At 35.8% G+C, this 21,987-nt stretch overlaps 1 protein-coding gene across 2 annotated transcripts in view; it reads left to right on the top strand.

Moving 5' to 3' along the window:
* Positions 1–21,987, top strand: part of LOC144442438 (uncharacterized) — a 185,534-nt gene that overhangs the window by 128,775 nt on the left and 34,772 nt on the right. For both annotated transcript variants that reach the window (XM_078131788.1, XM_078131789.1), the window contains exon 3: positions 12,012–12,285. In XM_078131788.1, coding sequence (XP_077987914.1) covers positions 12,012–12,285 — 274 coding nt within the window. The remainder of the gene's footprint in view (positions 1–12,011; positions 12,286–21,987) is intronic.

The raw sequence follows: 21,987 nt of genomic DNA, 5'->3' as shown, positions 1-21,987 counted from the left end.
GGTGTTCTATTGTAGAACAAAGTGTTCATGTCCCATGGTGTTCTATTGTAGAACAAAGTGTTCATGTCCCATGGTGTTGTACTGTAGAACAAAGTGTTCATGTCCCATGGTGTTGTACTGTAGAACAAAGTGTTCATGTCCCATGGTGTTGTACTGTAGAACAAAGTGTTCATGTCCCATGGTGTTGTACTGTAGAACAAAGTGTTCATGTCCCATGGTGTTGTACTGTAGAACAAAGTGTTCATGTCCCATGGTGTTGTACTGTAGAACAAAGTGTTCATGTCCCATGGTGTTGTACTGTAGAACAAAGTGTTCATGTCCCATGGTGTTGTACTGTAGAACAAAGTGTTCATGTCCCATGGTGTTGTACTGTAGAACAAAGTGTTCATGTCCCATGGTGTTCTACTGTAGAACAAAGTGTTCATGTCCCATGGTGTTGTACTGTAGAACAAAGTGTTCATGTCCCATGGTGTTGTACTGTAGAACAAAGTGTTCATGTCCCATGGTGTTGTACTGTAGAACAAAGTGTTCATGTCCCATGGTGTTCTATTGTAGAACAAAGTGTTCATGTCCCATGGTGTTCTATTGTAGAACAAAGTGTTCATGTCCCATGGTGTTGTACTGTAGAACAAAGTGTTCATGTCCCATGGTGCTCTATTGTAGAACAAAGTGTTCATGTACCATGGTGTTCTACTGTAGAACAAAGTGTTCATGTCCCATGGTGTTCTACTGTAGAACAAAGTGTTCATGTCCCATGGTGTTCTACTGTAGAACAAAGTGTTCATGTCCCATGGTGTTGTACTGTAGAACAAAGTGTTCATGTCCCATGGTGTTCTATTGTAGAACAAAGTGTTCATGTCCCATGGTATTCTACTGTAGAAGAAAGTGTTCATGTCCCATGGTGTTCTACTGTAGAACAAAGTGTTCATGTCCCATGGTGTTCTATTGTAGAACAAAGTGTTCATGTCCCATGGTGTTTGTAGAACAAAGTCAGCATAATAACATTTTTATTACTGTAATAATGCAATGATGGTTTTATACTAATGATCTTTCTCATTGGAATATTAAGGTTATAGTGCCTCAACAGGTGAAATGTTTGGATTCTTTTTTAGAACAACAGTAGTGTTATAGGCATGGTACAGTGTCTGTCCATCTGTCTGTCTGTGTATGTATGTGAACTACTTAAATTCAAATACTACCAGACCAATTGCCTTGGTATTTGATAGAAACAATACTGTGGTGTCTAGTTGGAAAATTGTTCAAAGCAAAATGATTGCATCACAGATGTGTGGTTTGGGTTAAAAAAAAAATGTTGGTCAAAAAACTTAATCTAAAAAGCTAATGAGGATATCAGTCTGAAATTTGGTGGGAACATTCTTTAAGGTATTAAGATTGGTATGCAAATTAGGGATAAAAATGTGTCATTTTGGTCAAAAATCTGTAATTCCAAAAGTATTTGTCTGATTTGGCTGAGAATTTCACAGCGATGTTTCTTGGGAGGTACAGATCAAGGGATATTAATTGCATGGTGGTTATTGTTATTATTTTAATTCCTAAAGAAATGTGCTACACTATCTCTCAGCACATTGTACAATAAACTAACAGCTAAAACTGAAAAAATAATACAACAACTATGAAAACACAGAAAAAACACATCAATAAAATGTCTCAGAAGAAACTTAGGACACAAATGATTTATAAAATTTAATTAATGGTTAAATGTTCTTTCAAATACAAAGGATAAACATTCAGAAAACTGGTAGGAGATTAAAACAAATTACTCATAAAAAGAACATCACACATTAAACTGTCCTGCCATAACCCTGACAACATGAATCATTACATCAGAAGATGCATCTTGTTAACAGTCTTAGTGCTACAAATATCAAATGGTAGGTAGTGCATTTCATAAGGAAAGGTGCAAACTGAGAAGGCACTTTGTCCGTAAGTCTTGTTAAAGTTACCACACGGTTAAATTAAATGCACCTTCTCAGCTGATCTAAAATCTTTAGTTTGAACTTACAGTCAAATTAGTTCAATCAGATACAGGAATGCAGTATGAGTGACCAAGTGGTTAAACCACTCACTTGCCTCTTATCACTGTGGTTGGGGTTCAAACCCATTCAGGGTTGTCAGTGGCCGAGTGGTTAAACCACTCACTTGCCTCTTATCACTGTGGTTGGGGTTCAAACCAATTCAGGGTTGTCAGTGGCCGAGTGGTTAAACCTATCTATCTATCTATCTAATAAATTTATATAGCGCCAAATATCCAAAGAAAACAATGTTCAGTGGCGCTTAGAGTTAGAAAGGAGATGAAAAAGCTCTCTGAAATATGTGGGTTTTCAAGCGTCTTTTGAAAATGTTAACATTGGGAGAGGTTTTAATGTCCAGGGGTAGAGAGTTCCAAAGTTCAGGAGCTGCTGAAGAGAAGGAGCGGCGACCATAGGAAACCAGATTCCATTTGGGTGTATGCAGAAGGCATTTATCTGATGAACGAAGAGTGCGTAATGAAGAACGAGGTGTAATTAAGTTCTTGAGATATTGTGGAGATATTCCATTTAGGGCTTTATAAGTGAAGAGCAGAAGTTTGAAAACAATACGATGAGATACTGGAAGCCAATGAAGTTGTTTTAGAATAGGGGTTATGTGTTCGAATTTCCTGGTGCGCATAATAATCCTAGCTGCCGTATTTTGGGCACGTTGTAAGCGCTGTAAGTGAACGTCAGGCAGACCATATAGTAAGGAATTACGATAGTCCAGCTTCGATGATATGACAGCATGGACGAGGGTGGCACAAGAATCCTGAGAGAGGTATTTCCTGATGTGTCCAATTTTACGAAGGAGGAAGTGAATGGTGCGGCAGGTGGTAATTATGTGTTGTTGAAATGTATAATTGTCATCAAAGATGACACCAATGTTTCTCGCAGATGAAGTAGTTTCAATAACACTTGAACATATGTTGATGGAAGTGAGTGGCAACGGCGAATGATCAAATTTGGAACGAATTAAAATGACTTCTGTCTTAGAATCATTTAACTTCAGTTTATTTTGCGTCATCCATTTCTTAATATCGTTGACACATTCTTCAATAGAAGATATGGCGGAGGTGGTGTTGGATTTCTTAAAAGACAAGTACTGTTCATTATCGTCGGCGAATTGGTGAAACTGAAGTTTATGACGGCGAATGATCTGACCGAGTGGTGAAATGTAAATAGTAAACAATAGAGGTCCTAGGACAGAGCCCTGAGGTACTCCGAACCGTAGCAATTGAGCAAGTGACATTTTCCCATTTACTGTAACTGATGGAAATCTGTCTGTGAGGTATGAGCAAAGCCATTTAAGAGGAGTTCCTTTGATACCAAGATCTGACAAACGCTTTAGAAGTATTTCGTGATCTATGGTATCAAACGCTGCAGATAGGTCTAAAAGAACAAGAAGAACAATTTGTCCGGAGTCGAGTGCAGTCAGAATATCATTATGTACAAGGAGAAGTGCTGTTTCGGTACTGTGGTGTTGTTTGTAGGCAGATTGAAGTGGCTCAAATAAAAGGTTATTATTCAAGAAGTCTGTGAGCTGAGCAGCAACTACCTTTTCAAGTAACTTAGACAGAAAAGGTAGATTGGAAATTGGACGAAAGTTTTTGAGAAATTCCGGATCGAGCGTGGGTTTCTTTATAAGTGGTGTGACAACTGCAGACTTCAATAAATGAGGTACAACGCCAGATTTGAGTGACAAATTAATAATCCAAGTGATAATCACGAGTAGTTTATCAAGACACAGCTTGACAAATGATGTTGGCAATGGATCTAAACTACTTGACTTGTTTGGTGCACCCCTGATGATATCGTGAATTTCCTTCTCTGATACTGGTTGAAAACAATCAAGCGATTCCGAAGAGATGACTTCCACATTGCTAAAGTCAACAGCTGAGCTTTGGGCATCTAGACTTGAGCGGATATCAATGATCTTTTGCATGAAAAAATCACAGAAACGGTTACTTAATTCCAGTTCAGATATGTGAGAAGGAAGCAAAGTGTCATTAGGTGATGAAGAAATTGATGACAATATTTTGAAGAGAGACTTTTGATCATGTGCATTCTTTTCAATGAGATCTTTGTAGTAGGTCACTTTGGCGTTGCGGTGTTGTACTGTAGAACAAAGTGTTCATGTCCCATGGTGTTGTACTGTAGAACAAAGTGTCCATGTCCCATGGTGTTGTACTGTAGAACAAAGTGTTCATGTCCCATAGTGTTGTACTGTAGAACAAAGTGTTCATGTCCCATGGTGTTGTACTGTAGAACAAAGTGTTCATGTCCCATGGTGTTGTACTGTAGAACAAAGTGTTCATGTCCCATGGTGTTGTACTGTAGAACAAAGTGTTCATGTCCCATGGTGTTGTACTGTAGAACAAAGTGTTCATGTCCCATGGTGTTGTGCTGTAGAACAAAGTGTTCATGTCCCATGGTGTTGTACTGTAGAACAAAGTGTTCATGTCCCATGGTGTTGTACTGTAGAACAAAGTGTTCATGTCCCATGGTGTTCTATTGTAGAACAAAGTGTTCATGTCCCATGGTGTTCTATTGTAGAACAAAGTGTTCATGTCCCATGGTGTTGTACTGTAGAACAAAGTGTTCATGTCCCATGGTGTTGTACTGTAGAACAAAGTGTTCATGTCCCATGGTGTTGTACTGTAGAACAAAGTGTTCATGTCCCATGGTGTTGTACTGTAGAACAAAGTGTTCATGTCCCATGGTGTTGTACTGTAGAACAAAGTGTTCATGTCCCATGGTGTTGTACTGTAGAACAAAGTGTTCATGTCCCATGGTGTTGTACTGTAGAACAAAGTGTTCATGTCCCATGGTGTTGTACTGTAGAACAAAGTGTTCATGTCCCATGGTGTTGTACTGTAGAACAAAGTGTTCATGTCCCATGGTGTTCTATTGTAGAACAAAGTGTTCATGTCCCATGGTGTTCTACTGTAGAACAAAGTGTTCATGTCCCATGGTGTTGTACTGTAGAACAAAGTGTTCATGTCCCATGGTGTTGTACTGTAGAACAAAGTGTTCATGTCCCATGGTGTTGTACTGTAGAACAAAGTGTTCATGTCCCATGGTGTTCTATTGTAGAACAAAGTGTTCATGTCCCATGGTGTTCTATTGTAGAACAAAGTGTTCATGTCCCATGGTGTTGTACTGTAGAACAAAGTGTTCATGTCCCATGGTGCTCTATTGTAGAACAAAGTGTTCATGTACCATGGTGTTCTACTGTAGAACAAAGTGTTCATGTCCCATGGTGTTCTACTGTAGAACAAAGTGTTCATGTCCCATGGTGTTGTACTGTAGAACAAAGTGTTCATGTCCCATGGTGTTCTATTGTAGAACAAAGTGTTCATGTCCCATGGTGTTCTACTGTAGAACAAAGTGTTCATGTCCCATGGTGTTCTACTGTAGAACAAAGTGTTCATGTCCCATGGTGTTCTATTGTAGAACAAAGTGTTCATGTCCCATGGTGTTTGTAGAACAAAGTCAGCATAATAACATTTTTATTACTGTAATAATGCAATGATGGTTTTATACTAATGATCTTTCTCATTGGAATATTAAGGTTATAGTGCCTCAACAGGTGAAATGTTTGGATTCTTTTTTAGAACAACAGTAGTGTTATAGGCATGGTACAGTGTCTGTCCATCTGTCTGTCTGTGTATGTATGTGAACTACTTAAATTCAAATACTACCAGACCAATTGCCTTGGTATTTGATAGAAACAATACTGTGGTGTCTAGTTGGAAAATTGTTCAAAGCAAAATGATTGCATCACAGATGTGTGGTTTGGGTTAAAAAAAAAATGTTGGTCAAAAAACTTAATCTAAAAAGCTAATGAGGATATCAGTCTGAAATTTGGTGGGAACATTCTTTAAGGTATTAAGATTGGTATGCAAATTAGGGATAAAAATGTGTCATTTTGGTCAAAAATCTGTAATTCCAAAAGTATTTGTCTGATTTGGCTGAGAATTTCACAGCGATGTTTCTTGGGAGGTACAGATCAAGGGATATTAATTGCATGGTGGTTATTGTTATTATTTTAATTCCTAAAGAAATGTGCTACACTATCTCTCAGCACATTGTACAATAAACTAACAGCTAAAACTGAAAAAATAATACAACAACTATGAAAACACAGAAAAAACACATCAATAAAATGTCTCAGAAGAAACTTAGGACACAAATGATTTATAAAATTTAATTAATGGTTAAATGTTCTTTCAAATACAAAGGATAAACATTCAGAAAACTGGTAGGAGATTAAAACAAATTACTCATAAAAAGAACATCACACATTAAACTGTCCTGCCGTAACCCTGACAACATGAATCATTACATCAGAAGATGCATCTTGTTAACAGTCTTAGTGCTACAAATATCAAATGGTAGGTAGTGCATTTCATAAGGAAAGGTGCAAACTGAGAAGGCACGTTGTCCGTAAGTCTTGTTAAAGTTACCACACGGTTAAATTAAATGCACCTTCTCAGATGATCTAAAATCTTTAGTTTGAACTTACAGTCAAATTAGTTCAATCAGATACAGGAATGCAGTATGAGTGACCAAGTGGTTAAACCACTCACTTGCCTCTTATCACTGTGGTTGGGGTTCAAACCAATACGCCGTATTCCGGTTATCGAAGAAGCCCCGAAAAGATAAAAGATATGATTGTTTGGCCACTAGGGGCGCTGTTTTAGAACCGGAAGTGAGGGCCAGAATTGTAGCGCATTGTTGCAAAGCACAGAGTCTATATATATAGGCATCGTAACCACTGACTAAAGATTTTCTGTCATTCCCGGTAACTTTACGCTATAATATTGCATTATCGCCCATCAAATAACGAAATAGCAAATTAACCTCTTGTTCTCCTAATATTTCGCGTAAGTTTGGCTCTGCAATTCGACCGTGAGGAAAACCCAAAAGTAGCAACATTTTGAAACGGGTAGTACACTGACATCTCACTCACGTTTTTAGTGTGACATCGTCCATTTGCGTTACCGTTGGAGAAATTGTAGCGATTGCTTCCAGTCAAACATCGGAACGGAAAAAGGTACAAAAACAGAGGAAAGAACCCTCAAAATCACAATATACGCTACAGTTATTGCAGCTTGTATAAAACCAATCTGATTAAAATCCGATGTAGATGTCGGCTAATCGTTCATTGCTATTTTACTTTCGTTATTGTGCCTGAATTGACCTTCGTGGTACATGTTTGATCGCCTCCTCTACCGATCAGGACAAAAACGTAAACATGTACCACGAAGGTCAATTCAGGCAAAATAACGAAGGTAAAATAGCAATGAACGATTAGCCGACATCTACATCGGATTTTAATCAGATCGGTATAAGGTATGGTATGATGAGTGAACCACGTAAACGTTACATGGAAGGCCGATTCATTGAAGGGGTGGGCGGTGTGGTACATCAATCACAATAACAATATTTATGATTCGTTGCCGACTTCAATGGGGTTTTTTATACACTGATGGTCCTGAATGAAGAATAGCAAGCTAACCAAAGTGTGATAGTAAAGATGAGTATATCAATACAAATATGTTTATGCCAACTTATAACCAGTACATGAAATGTTTTTTTTCCGGACAAAGTTTTATGATTTCACCCGTGGTGCTACACCACTGTTCTAATAAACAAGAAAGGCCTAAGTATGCGGCGACATCAGTTACAATATAAACATGTGGCTTGGTAATTTATTGTCGACCGAACTCTCAATATTGCAATGACTGTAGCTGGAAGCTGTTCAATCTGATTAAAATCCTATGTAGATGTCGGCTAATCGTTCATTACTATTTTACCTTCGTTATTTTGCCTGATATTATTTTTCTTGGTACATGTTTATATTTTTTAGCCTGATCGTAGAGGAGGCGATCAGGCAAGCTAAAAAATGTAAACATGTACCAAGAAGGTCAATTCAGACAAAATAACGACGGTAAAATAGCAATGAACGATCAGCCAACATCTACATCGGATTTTAATCAGATTGGAAGCTGTTGTCAGATTTGTAATTTTCTAATCGTTCTTTTGTCAAGCAACAGACACCAGTAAGGTAAAGAAATATGTTTATCATGTCTACATCGGGTATATTTCGAAGGTCCTCCGTCCAACTTTCAATGTTTCCGCTGTCGATTAGTTCTATCTTTTGATGCTTGACATCCACTATTCGTCTCCTCTTCCGTTCTCTCAGAAAATTATCATTTTCTAGTGTTTCAAGACCAAGGTTGACAGCATTTCTGGCGATATCTAGTAGATTTAGAAGTAGTAATTTTCCACTCTTTTATGAATGCACGGAGTTCTTTTACGCCCATTTTGTTGACAGCTTCATACATCGCCATACTATTAGATGCCATGACGAAAATTCTGGCCCTCACTTTGTCAGATATGGTGCGCCCTCTCGCGATACTTTCCTGCGAAACAACCGGAAGTTCGATAACCGGAATACGCCGTATTCAGGGTTGTCAGTGGCCGAGTGGTTAAACCACTTGCCTCTTACTACTGTGGTTTGGGTTCAAACCCATTCAGGGTTGTCAGTGGCTGAGTGGTTAAACCACTTGCCTCTTACTACTGTGGTTGGGGTTCAAACCCATTCAGGGTTGTCAGTGACCAAGTGGTTAAACCACTTGTCCCTTACTACTGTGGTTGGGGTTCAAACCCATTCAGGGTTGCCAGTGGCTGAGTGGTTAAACCACTTGTCCCTTACTACTGTGGTTTGGGTTCAAACCCATTCAGGGTTGTCAGTGGCTGAGTGGTTAAACCACTTGTCTCTTATCACTGTGGTTGGGGTTCAAACCCATTCAGGGTTGTCAGTGGCTGAGTGGTTAAACCACTTGTCTCTTACTACTGTGGTTGGGGTTCAAACCCATTCAGGGTTGTCAGTGGCCGAGTGGTAAAACCACTTGTCTCTTACTACTGTGGTTGGGGTTCAAACCCATTCAGGGTTGTCAGTGGCCGTGTGGTTAAACCACTTGTCTCTTAACACTGTGGTTGGGGTTCAAACCCATTCAGGGTTGTCAGTGGCCGAGTGGTTAAACCACTTGTCTCTTACTACTGTGGTTGGGGTTCGAACTCATTCAGGGTTGTCCATGGCCGAGTGGTTAAACCACTTGCCTCTTATCACTGTGGTCGGGGTTCAAACCCATTCAGGGTTGTCGGTGGCCGAGTAGTTAAACCACTTGCCTCTTATCACTGTGGTTGGGGTTCAAACCCATTCAGGGTTGTCAGTGGCCGAGTGGTTAAACCACTTGTCTCTTAACACTGTGGTTGGGGTTCAAACCCATTCAGGGTTGTCGGTGGCCAAGTGGTTAAACCACTCACTTGCCTGTTATCACTGTGGTTGGGGTTCAAACCCATTCAGGGTTGTCAGTGGCCGAGTGGTTAAACCACTTGTCTCTTACTACTGTGGTTGGGGTTCAAACCCATTCAGGGTTGTCAGTGGCCGAGTGGTTAAACCACTTGTCTCTTACTACTGTGGTTGGGGTTCAAACCCATTCAGGGTTGTCAGTGGCCGAGTGGTAACTTGTCTCTTACTACTGTGGTTGGAGTTCAAACCCATTCAGGGTTTAATTAAATTGACCATGCTGTAAGTAAGAAGAGTGTAGTTCAGTTTGACTCTACTGAACAGTGCCAGTCTGTCTGTCTGTCTGTCTGTCTGTCTGTCTTTGTCTCTGTCTGTCTTGTGGATAATGCAAATAATATTGGTATCAAACTTTACCTCTCAAACTACTGGGGATGAAATTTGGTTATGGTTCTAGCAAGTCAGATGATAGGGTTTTTTACAATTATAACAACAGGGATAGGTAGGCAATTGAATAAACATTTTAAAATATGTAAATGCCCTTAGCAATAAGACATGTGCACAGCAACAGGTAAACAATGACATATAATGCCAAAATAACACCAGTGACAGGAAGGTAAATCACTGAACATTGCCAAATTGTATGTAGATATGCCTAGCAACAACATTATGCCAATAGTAACAGTTAAATGATTAAGATATGACACCATGGATAGGTACATTTTTAGGCATGGGAATAAATCTTCAAAAAAATGTATGCAAATATGTCTAGCAACAAGACCATGCCCATAGTAACATATAAAACCATGGATGGGTAGGCATGGGAATAAATCTTCAAAAAAATGTATGCAAATATGGCTAGCAACAAGACCACATAATCATTACAGAAAATTAAAGTTTACTGTCAACAGTTGTGCTACAATGCCATTGATGCTTTTATTACTCTTTCCACAAGTGTTTTCAATTTCTTATCTGACCCATCTTTTTATATACTTCAATAAAGATTTCTTATCTGACATATACTTCTTGAGTATTCATATAAAAAAGGTGATCCAAAAGATATAGACCCACTAATCAGATCAGCATCTGTCAGTTTTGATCTCATTGGTTGTGTTTTTACATTTACATAGGGAGTCTTTGTACACCTAGTCTCATATGTCCTGGCCCCGGGGCTTGAAATTGGCCACATTTCTTTACAAATTGTTGTTTTTGTTCATTGTTTATGTTCTTTCCTTACAAAAATTACTTTTTTTAGCACAACTGAACTGATTAGGTTCAGTAGTGACATAGGTATCGCGAAGTATTTGTCTGTCTGTCTGTCTGCCTGTCTGTCTGTCTGTCTGTCTGTCTGTCTCTGTGTGTGTGTGTGTGTGGGTGTGTGTGTGTGTGTGTGTGTGTGTGTAAACAACTATAAAGTCAAAAACTGCTGGACCGATTGCCATGATATTTAGTGGATGTATTACCTTTGGTGTCTAATTGGAAAATTGTTCAAATCAAAATGATCTTACAACCTGTGTGTGTTTTGGGTCAAAAAATGTGATTTTGGGTCAGAAAACCTACTGGAATATTCTAAGGGGTCTTTAGATTAAGAATTGTTTGCAACATGGTGATTCCATCAGTGATATGCAAATTAGGGCTAAAAATTTGTCTTTTTTGTTCAAAAATCTTCAATTCCAAAACTACGCCCTTAGTAACAACCAAATGGCCAAATAACATCATCATCTGGTAGACAAGTGAATAAACATTCAAAAAATGTATGCAAATACCCCTAGCAACCATGACCACACCCCATAGCAACATCCAAACGGTGGTGTATTTCACAAAGATATATATATATATATACTAATTCAGTGTAAGAGGTAATACTGAGAAGTAAGAGCTGTATTACACAAAATACACAAGTTATGGTACGGAGCCGTTACTCAGAGTTTCACGCTTGAATGCGATCTTCAGACGACTAAATTTTAACGGAAATTCAAGTGATTGAATTCGAACTCGCAGTAGAACTGGTACCCGGATGTGATTCGCGTTGAGGTTTGACATGGTGGAATGAAAGAATGTATTTGTTTTCATGGCAGCACTTTGAAATCAGTTCTGATCGTTTATTAAGGATATATATTGCAAAGATAAGAACAGGGAATAGTAGACAAATAAAAAAATATTCAAAAAATGTATGCAAATATGCCTATCAACAAGACCACGTCCATAGCAACAGCTATACATGATCACATATATTGTGAACATAACAATGGGGATTAATAGCCAATTGAATAATCATTCAAAAAATGTATGTAAATTTGCTTAGCAACAGGACCATGCCAATAGCAACAACCAAATGATCAGTTGCAATGATAAGAAGAGGATTAAATAGACATATGAATAAACATTTAAAAATGTATTCAAATATATCTAACAACATGACCACGCCCATAGCAACAGCCAAATGATTGCGTATATCGCAAAGATAGCAACATGGTTGGATATTCAACTAGATAGTCATTCAGCACATGAACAGCTATTGTTAGCATGGACTAGCATATGAATAAATATTTTTTAAAAACTGTACAGTTGTGCTACAATGTCATTGGTGGTATTTTTTAGAATGATGACAATGCAGACTGTATAACATTAAGAATAAATTATTTTGTTTTCAACTTTACCAGGTTGTTCATAATTATGTTATGAAGTTATGGTGGTGTGATGTGACAAGTCACAACTGTATCTGTCCATCTACGGGTCCTTATTATCCCACTCCTCCATTCAATGAAGAAAAATATTACCTAGCCTTAAATAAGACAAATAAGACATATTACCTAACATCCAAGATCACAGTGTCCAACCTTACCGCTGGTGTAGAGCATATGTTTGTGTGTCTGGTTCAGATTGGTGGCGGACCATTTACTGATGCAACAGAAAATGTCACTGTCATTTTCAAAGGTAAGAAACTGTCTTATTGAATTAGTGAAAACAAAGTAAAATCATATGTATGAATTCTAGAGTCATTATAGCTTCGTGAAAACAGTGTTTGAACCTCATGTTCATCAATTAGTATTATTTTCTCAGTGGAGCCATAAGCATTAGTTGGGCTTATTCTTTTACTTGGGACTAACTGTTTTCAGTCCCTTGAAGGGGATCTATTACAATGGACTCCGTCTGTAATATGTCATTCCTCAGAAATACAACATTCAATTTTTTTTTCAAATTGGCACATATCACTTTGTTTTGCAACATATGCAAATTTGACCGAATGCCAGTCATATTTATACCGAATGGCAGCCATATTTATACCGAATTGCAGCCATATTTATATCGAATGGCAGCCATATTTATACTGAATGGCAGCCATATTTATATCGAATGGCAGCCATATTTATATCGAATGGCAGCCATATTTATACCGAATGGCAGCCATATTTATACCGAATGACAGCCATATTTATACCGAATGGCAGCCATATTTATACCGAATGGCAGCCATATTTATACCGAATGGCAGCCATATTTATACCGAATGGCAGCCATATTTATACCGAATGGCAATCATATTTATACCGAATGGCAGCCATATTTATACCAAATGGCAGCCATATTTATACCGAATGGCAGCCATATTTATATCGAATGGCAGCCATATTTATATCGAATGGCAGCCATATTTATATCGAATGGCAGCCATGTTTATACTGAATGGCTTCCATATTTATACAGAATGGCAGCCATATTTATACAGAATGGCAGCCATATTTATGGCATAACTCAAACACTATAAGACATAGAGAGTCAATTTAGTGTCTGCCCTCCTATTATCTGATACAAGATTTCAGGGTCAATTATCAAAATCCAGCCATTTCATTGCCTTTTACAGACACTTTGTTGTTTTTATTTGTTGCAAATTTCTTTGAAATCATGTCCACAGGTTGTATAATATACACAAGGATTATTTTTCATGCTCATATTACTTTTTACTGAATGGCGGTCATATTTGAAGTAACAAATTAATGTATTACTACATAACTCAAAAACTTCAATACATTCAAGTCCATTCAACTGTCTAACCTATATAATCACATACAAGCTTTCTTGTAAGACATTAACCTTTTGGCCTTAACCTTGCCCTTCAGGGTCAGTTATCAAAATTGAGCTATTTCTTGCAAATTGCTGACAGTCTAGCATTTATACAGCTTGTCTGAATTTCTTTCAAATTGATGTCTAAAGGTAATGCGGAATAAGAAAAAAAGAATGATATACTGTAACATTTCTTTTGGTGCTTACATAACTTTTAACGATGTGATTTCTAAATTTGTAGTAAACAATCATGATTTACTGCATAACCCAAACACTTTAGTATGTGGAGATTCCATTCAAGTGTACAGCCCTGTATTGTTAGATGTAACTTTCTTGATTTTGTCCTTCATAGTCAATTGTCAAAATCCAGCAATTTCCTGCATGTCACAGACACTTTTTAGGATTATTTGTTGCCACTTATTTCTTTTAAATCATGTCACCATTTAGGTAGAACACAATTTGTTGTGAAGTTGTTTTATTTATTAAAATTCCAAATACCTATTTCTCATTGGTATGGCCACTTAAATATTAACAGTTGAGACTCGTGAGACTATATGACCACTTCCACAGTTGTTGCTAAAATATGTGTATTTCTCTAACTGTTCATTTGTATTTTAATATTGTAGAATATTAAGTTTCTTCACATATTAAAGTATTGGTATTGTAGATACATACTAAGTTTCTTTGCATATTAAAGTATTGGTATTGTAGATACATACTAAGTTTCTTGACATATTAAAGTATTGGTATTGTAGATACATACTAAGTTTCTTCACATATTAAAGTATTGGTATTGTAGATACATACTAAGTTTCTTGACATATTAAAGTATTGGTATTGTAGATACATACTAAGTTTCTTCACATAGTAAAATATTGGTATTGTAGATACATACTAAGTTTCTTCACATATTAAAGTATTGGTATTGTAGATACATACTAAGTTTCTTTGCATATTAAAGTATTGGTATTGTAGATACATACTAAGTTTCTTCACATATTAAAGTATTGGTATTGTAGATACATACTAAGTTTCTTGACATATTAAAGTATTGGTATTGTAGATACATACTAAGTTTCTTCACATATTAAAGTATTGGTATTGTAGATACATACTAAGTTTCTTCACATATTAAAGTATTGGTATTGTAGATACATACTAAGTTTCTTGACATATTAAAGTATTGGTATTGTAGATACATACTAAGTTTCTTGACATATTAAAGTATTGGTATTGTAGATACATACTAAGTTTCTTCACATATTAAAGTATTGGTATTGTAGATACATACTAAGTTTCTTCACATATTAAAGTATTGGTATTGTAGATACATACTAAGTTTCTTGACATATTAAAGTATTGGTATTGTAGATACATATTAAGTTTCTTCACATATTAAAGTATTGGTATTGTAGATACATACTAAGTTTCTTCACATATTAAAGTATTGGTATTGTAGATACATACTAAGTTTCTTCACATATTAAAGTATTGGTATTGTAGATACATACTAAGTTTCTTCACATATTAAAGTATTGGTATTGTAGATACATACTAAGTTTCTTGACATATTAAAGTATTGGTATTGTAGATACATACTAAGTTTCTTCACATAGTAAAATATTGGTATTGTAGATACATACTAAGTTTCTTCACATATTAAAGTATTGGTATTGTAGATACATACTAAGTTTCTTCACATAGTAAAGTATTGGTATTGTAGATACATACTAAGTTTCTTCACATATTAAAGTATTGGTATTGTAGATACATACTAAGTTTCTTGACATATTAAAGGATTGGTATTGTAGATACATATTAAGTTTCTTCACATATTAAAGTATTGGTATTGTAGATACATACTAAGTTTCTTCACATATTAAAGTATTGGTATTGTAGATACATACTAAGTTTCTTCACATATTAAAGGATTGGTATTGTAGATACATACTAAGTTTCTTCACATATTAAAGTATTGGTATTGTAGATACATACTAAGTTTCTTCACATATTAAAGTATTGGTATTGTAGATACATACTAAGTTTCTTCACATATTAAAGTATTGGTATTGTAGATACATACTAAGTTTCTTCACATATTAAAGTATTGGTATTGTAGATACATACTAAGTTTCTTCACATATTAAAGGATTGGTATTGTAGATACATACTAAGTTTCTTCACATATTAAAGGATTGGTATTGTAGATACATACTAAGTTTCTTCACATATTAAAGTATTGGTATTGTAGATACATACTAAGTTTCTTGACATATTAAAGGATTGGTATTGTAGATACATACTAAGTTTCTTCACATATTAAAGTATTGGTATTGTAGATACATACTAAGTTTCTTCACATAGTAAAGTATTGGTATTGTAGATACATACTAAGTTTCTTTGCATATTAAAGTATTGGTATTGTAGATACATACTAAGTTTCTTCACATATTAAAGTATTGGTATTGTAGATACATACTAAGTTTCTTCACATATTAAAGTATTGGTATTGTAGATACATACTAAGTTTCTTGACATATTAAAGGATTGGTATTGTAGATACATACTAAGTTTCTTCACATATTAAAGTATTGGTATTGTAGATACATACTAAGTTTCTTCACATAGTAAAGTATTGGTATTGTAGATACATACTAAGTTTCTTCACATATTAAAGTATTGGTATTGTAGATACATACTAAGTTTCTTCACATATAATTATAGTTATTGATATTGTAGATACAAATTAAATTTCTTCACATACATAGGTACTAATTATGGTTATACATGTATTACCTTGGGTGTCTAGTTGGGAAATTATTCAAATCAAAATTATCTTACCATGGCTGTGTTATTTGGGTAAAAAAATGTGGTTTTGGTCAAAAAAACTTAAACTCAAAAAATATTGGGCAGATTAGTCTGAAATTTGGTGGAAATATCCTTAGGGAGTTTAGATTAAGAATTGTATATGACATGATGATCCCATCAATGATATGCAAATTAGGTCTAGAAATGTGCCTTTTTGGTCAGAAATCTATCATTCCAAAACTACTGAGCTGATTAGGCTAAAATTTACTGGGAATGTTCTTAAGAGTGTTTAGATTAAGAATTCTCCATAACATGATTATTCCATCAGTGATATGCAAATCAGGTCAGAAGATGTGTCTGTTCGGTCAAAAATCCATAATTCCAAGATTATTGAACAGATTGAACTAATATTTAATGGGGATGCATCTTGGGATGTGCAGATAAAGGTGAATTCACAACATGATAAGCCCATAGGCAATATGAAAAATAGTTCTAAAAATCTCAACTTTAGTCAAAAACTTATGTCTCAAAAACTACATGGGGAATGAGCTGAAACTTGGTAGGCATATGTGTTATTCTGCACTTACATGTATTCTTCAAAACATTTTAACAAAACTGGCCCTAGCAACCATGACTACACCTTTAGCAACAGTGAAATGATGATGCGTATTATAAAGATAACAACAGGGATGAATGGGTACATGTAGGTAAGTTTAAATAAAGATTTGTTTAAATGTATGCAAATTTACATAGCAACAAGCCACTCCCATAGCAACAGTAAAATGGTGGTTTATATCGCAAAGATGAAAACTGGGAAGGGGAGGCAAGTGAAAAGGATTCCAAAATGTGTCTATTGCAAAGATGAGAACAAGAATTAATAGACAAGTGAATAAACAGTCCAAAAATGTAAGCAAATATGCTTATCAATAAGACTACAGAATAGCAACAGCCAAATGATAGTGTATATTGCCAACATAACAACAGGGATGGTTAGGCAAGTGAATAAAAACATTACCTGTACTACATTGTACACTCATTTACCAAAAACCCACAAAGGTTAATAACTTAAGTTCCCAAATATACAAGTTGATTACACAATAACTTCCCAAATGTACACTGATTACACGACAACTTCCCAAATATACACTGATTACACAATAACTTCCCAAATATACACTGATTACACAATAGCTTCCCAAATATACACTGATTACACAATAACTTCCCAAATGTACACTGATTACACAATAACTTCCCAAATATACACTGATTACACAATAACTTCCCAAATATACACTGATTACACAATAACTTCCCAAATATACACTGATTACACAATAACTTCCCAAATATACACTGATTACACAATAACTTCCCAAATATACACTGATTACACAATAACTTCCAAATGTACACTGATTACACAATAACTTCCCAAATATACACTGATTACACAATAACTTCCCAAATATACACAAACCCATATAGATTGAAACACTTAATGTGTGAACACAGCATCATCAATGAAATGGACATGTTTATAACTGTCTTCATTATCACCTTACAAAAGATTAATGATTGTCTGTGAAATATATGAAGATGTTATCCATCACCATCATCCTAGCTTGAGCCCATGACGTGCTCTACTTTGTTCACTTTGCTGCATTAGATGTGGTAGGTATATTTGTACAATGTGGTCATCATAGCTAAAAGCATTAGATGTGGTAGGTATATTTGTACAGTGTGGTCATCAAAGCTAAAAGCATTAGATGTGGTAGGTATATTTGTACAATGTGGTCATCATAGCTACAAGCATTAGATGTGGTAGGTATATTTGTACAATGTGGTCATCATAGCTACAAGCATTAGATGTGGTAGGTATATTTGTACAATGTGGTCATCATAGCTACAAGCATTAGATGTGGTAGGTATATTTGTACAGTGTGGTCATCATAGCTAAAAGCATTAGATGTGGTAGGTATATTTGTACAATGTGGTCATCATGGCTAAAAGCATTAGATGTGGTAGGTATATTTGTACAGTGTGGTCATCATGGCTAAAAGCATTAGATGTGGTAGGTATATTTGTACAATGTGGTCATCATAGCTACAAGCATTAGATGTGGTAGGTATATTTGTACAATGTGGTCATCATAGCTAAAAGCATTAGATGTGGTAGGTATATTTGTAGTGTGGTCATCATGGCTAAAAGCATTAGATGTGGTAGGTATATTTGTACAGTGGTCATCATAGCTAAAAGCATTAGATGTGGTAGGTATATTTGTACAATGTGGTCATCATAGCTACAAGCATTAGATGTGGTAGGTATATTTGTACAATGTGGTCATCATAGCTAAAAGCATTAGATGTGGTAGGTATATTTGTACAGTGTGGTCATCATAGCTAAAAGCATTAGATGTGGTAGGTATATTTGTACAATGTGGTCATCATAGCTAAAAGCATTAGATGTGGTAGGTATATTTGTAGTGTGGTCATCATGGCTAAAAGCATTAGATGTGGTAGGTATATTTGTACAGTGTGGTCATCATAGCTAAAAGCATTAGATGTGGTAGGTATATTTGTACAGTGTGGTCATCATAGCTAAAAGCATTAGATGTGGTAGGTATATTTGTAGTGTGGTCATCATAGCTAAAAGCATTAGATGTGGTAGGTATATTTGTACAATGTGGTCATCATAGCTAAAAGCATTAGATGTGGTAGGTATATTTGTACAGTGTGGTCATCATAGCTAAAAGCATTAGATGTGGTAGGTATATTTGTACAATGTGGTCATCATAGCTAAAAGCATTAGATGTGGTAGGTATATTTGTACAGTGTGGTCATCAAAACTAAAAGCATTAGATGTGGTAGGTATATTTTTACAATGTGGTCATCATAGCTAAAAGCATTAGATGTGGTAGGTATATTTGTAGTGTGGTCATCAAAGCTAAAAGCATTAGATGTGGTAGGTATATTTGTAGTGTGGTCATCAAAGCTAAAAGCATTAGATGTGGTAGGTATATTTGTACAGTGTGGTCATCAAAGCTAAAAGCATTAGATGTGGTAGGTATATTTGTAGTGTGGTCATCATGGCTAAAAGCATTAGATGTGGTAGGTATATTTGTACAGTGTGGTCATCATAGCTAAAAGCATTAGATGTGGTAGGTATATTTGTACAATGTGGTCATCATAGCTACAAGCATTAGATGTGGTAGGTATATTTGTACAATGTGGTCATCATAGCTAAAAGCATTAGATGTGGTAGGTATATTTGTAGTGTAGTGTGGTCATCATAGCTAAAAGCATTAGATGTGGTAGGTATATTTGTACAGTGTGGTCATCATAGCTAAAAGCATTAGATGTGGTAGCTATATTTGTACAATGTGGTCATCATAGCTAAAAGCATTAGATGTGGTAGGTATATTTGTACAATGTGGTCATCATAGCTAAAAGCATTAGATGTGGTAGGTATATTTGTAGTGTGGTCATCATGGCTAAAAGCATTAGATGTGGTAGGTATATTTGTACAGTGTGGTCATCATAGCTAAAAGCATTAGATGTGATAGGTATATTTGTACAATGTGGTCATCATAGCTAAAAGCATTAGATGTGGTAGGTATATTTGTACAATGTGGTCATCATAGCTACAAGCATTAGATGTGGTAGGTATATTTGTACAATGTGGTCATCATAGCTAAAAGCATTAGATGTGGTAGGTATATTTGTACAGTGTGGTCATCAAAGCCTTATAAAACAACCATAGATTCCCCATGCCTTGTAAAACAACCATAAATTCCCCATGCCTTGTAAAACAGGCATAGATTTCCCATGCCTTGTAAAACAGGCGTAGATTCCCCATGCCTTGTAAAACAGGCGTAGATTTCCCCATGCCTTGTTACTTAATTTTGAAAGGGAACCTGCAAAGCCAACCTACAGCACTTAAAAAAAACATAAAGAAGGACAGACAGACAGACAGACAGACAGACAGACAGACAGACACACACACACACACACACACACACACACAGATTCTCTGAGAGACTGCATTATATAAATGAGGTTTTGACAAACTTCATGTAAATGCAAACATGCCTAAATATTCAAAAAAACGCTAAAGAGTCTAATTCACATCATTTGAAATGAACAGCTTTAAACTCCCTGAAGGAACTTGAGCAAATTAGAGACGTCAACTTGACAGAACTATATGACATAAAATGAATTGCTGAAAGGGAAGATTTTCCTAATTAGGCTAACATAATTGCTGTTCTGAGAATCTGCTGTGTTTTGGGGTCATGCAGCATACTAAGTTGAAGATGAGCAGCTGTGACAGAACAACCCAATATTAGTAGAAAAACTGAAGTGTTGGGATAAAGAGGCTTTTCTAGAAAAACAGGGTTTGTCTCAAAAAATACAAACTTGAAAACCTTGATAAAACATTGAAGAGAACATACTTATCTTATTTATTAGAATATCTTCTTGTGTTTTTAGCACAACTGAAATGAGGTTCAGTAATGCTATAGGGATCACTCGGTGTCTGTCTGTGTGTGTGTGTGTGTGTGTGTGTGTGTGTGATAGGTCCATTACCTTGGGTGTCTAGTTGGGAAATTGTTGAAATCAAAATGATTTTACCACCGGTTTGTGATTTTGGTCAAAAAATGTGATTTTTGGTCAAAAAACTTACACTCAAAAACTACTGGGCAGATTAGGCTGAAATTTGGGTGAAACATTCTTCAGGATATTTTTACTAAGAATTGTTCATGATATGATGGTTCCATCAGTGATATGCAAATTAGGGCTTAAATGTGTCTTTTTGGTCAAAAATCTATAATTCCAAAACCACTGAGCAGATGTGGCTGAAGTTTAATGGGAATGCATTTAGGGATGTATGGACAAAGAAATATTAAGCATACAATGATTCCATGAGTGATATGCAAATTAGGTGTAAAAATGTTCATTTTTGGTCAAAAACTTATATCTCAAAAAGTAGTCTGAAACTTGGTGCGATGTTTCTGAAAGTGTTATTCAGCAGATTTTCTTCAAAACATGTTGACAAAATTGGCCCTAGCAACCATGACCACGCCCTTAGCAACAGCCACAACTTAAAAACTACTGGGCAGATTGGGCTGAAATTTGGGTGAAAATTCTTCAGGGTGTTTATACTAAGAATTGTTCGTAACATGATGAGCCCATCAGTGATATGCAAATTAGGGCTAAAAATGTGTCTTTTTGGTCAAAAGTCTTTAATTCCAAAACTACTGAGCAGATTGGACTGAAATTTGATGGGGATGCATCTAAGATGATGAAATATTAAGCACATAATGATTTCGTCAGTGATATGGAATTTAGGTGTAAAGATGTGAATTTTGGTCAAAAACTTATATCTCAAAAAGTACTAAGTGAATGAGTCTGAAACTTGGTGAGATGTTTCTAGAAGTGTTATTCTATATCATAGCTTTTCCTCAAAAATCTTCAACTCTGAAATTACCCAGTAGATTGAGCTTAACTTTGTTGAGAATGTGTAGATTTGTCCTCATTAATAGCTGACACAGTGAGAACAGTACATGTTAATTAGCTATTATGTTTACTTTACTATTTCTTCTGGTGGTAAAGCCTGTAGCATGGCCAGTTTGGTTTATGACCGGATTATGTAATATGTTGTAAGACAGCTATTTCATCACCTGCCCACATAAACTGAATGTAGCTGGTGTTTAAAATATTACAATAAGACAGCCAAGAAAGTTAAACCTGTTCCATTGGTATGACTTGA

Source organism: Glandiceps talaboti, chromosome 11 (assembly GCF_964340395.1).
Source record: "Glandiceps talaboti chromosome 11, keGlaTala1.1, whole genome shotgun sequence".
NCBI classification, from domain to species: Eukaryota; Metazoa; Hemichordata; class Enteropneusta; family Spengelidae; genus Glandiceps; species Glandiceps talaboti.
Note: the sequence above shows the minus strand (reverse complement) of the source record. Positions and strands in the feature narration are given on the sequence as shown.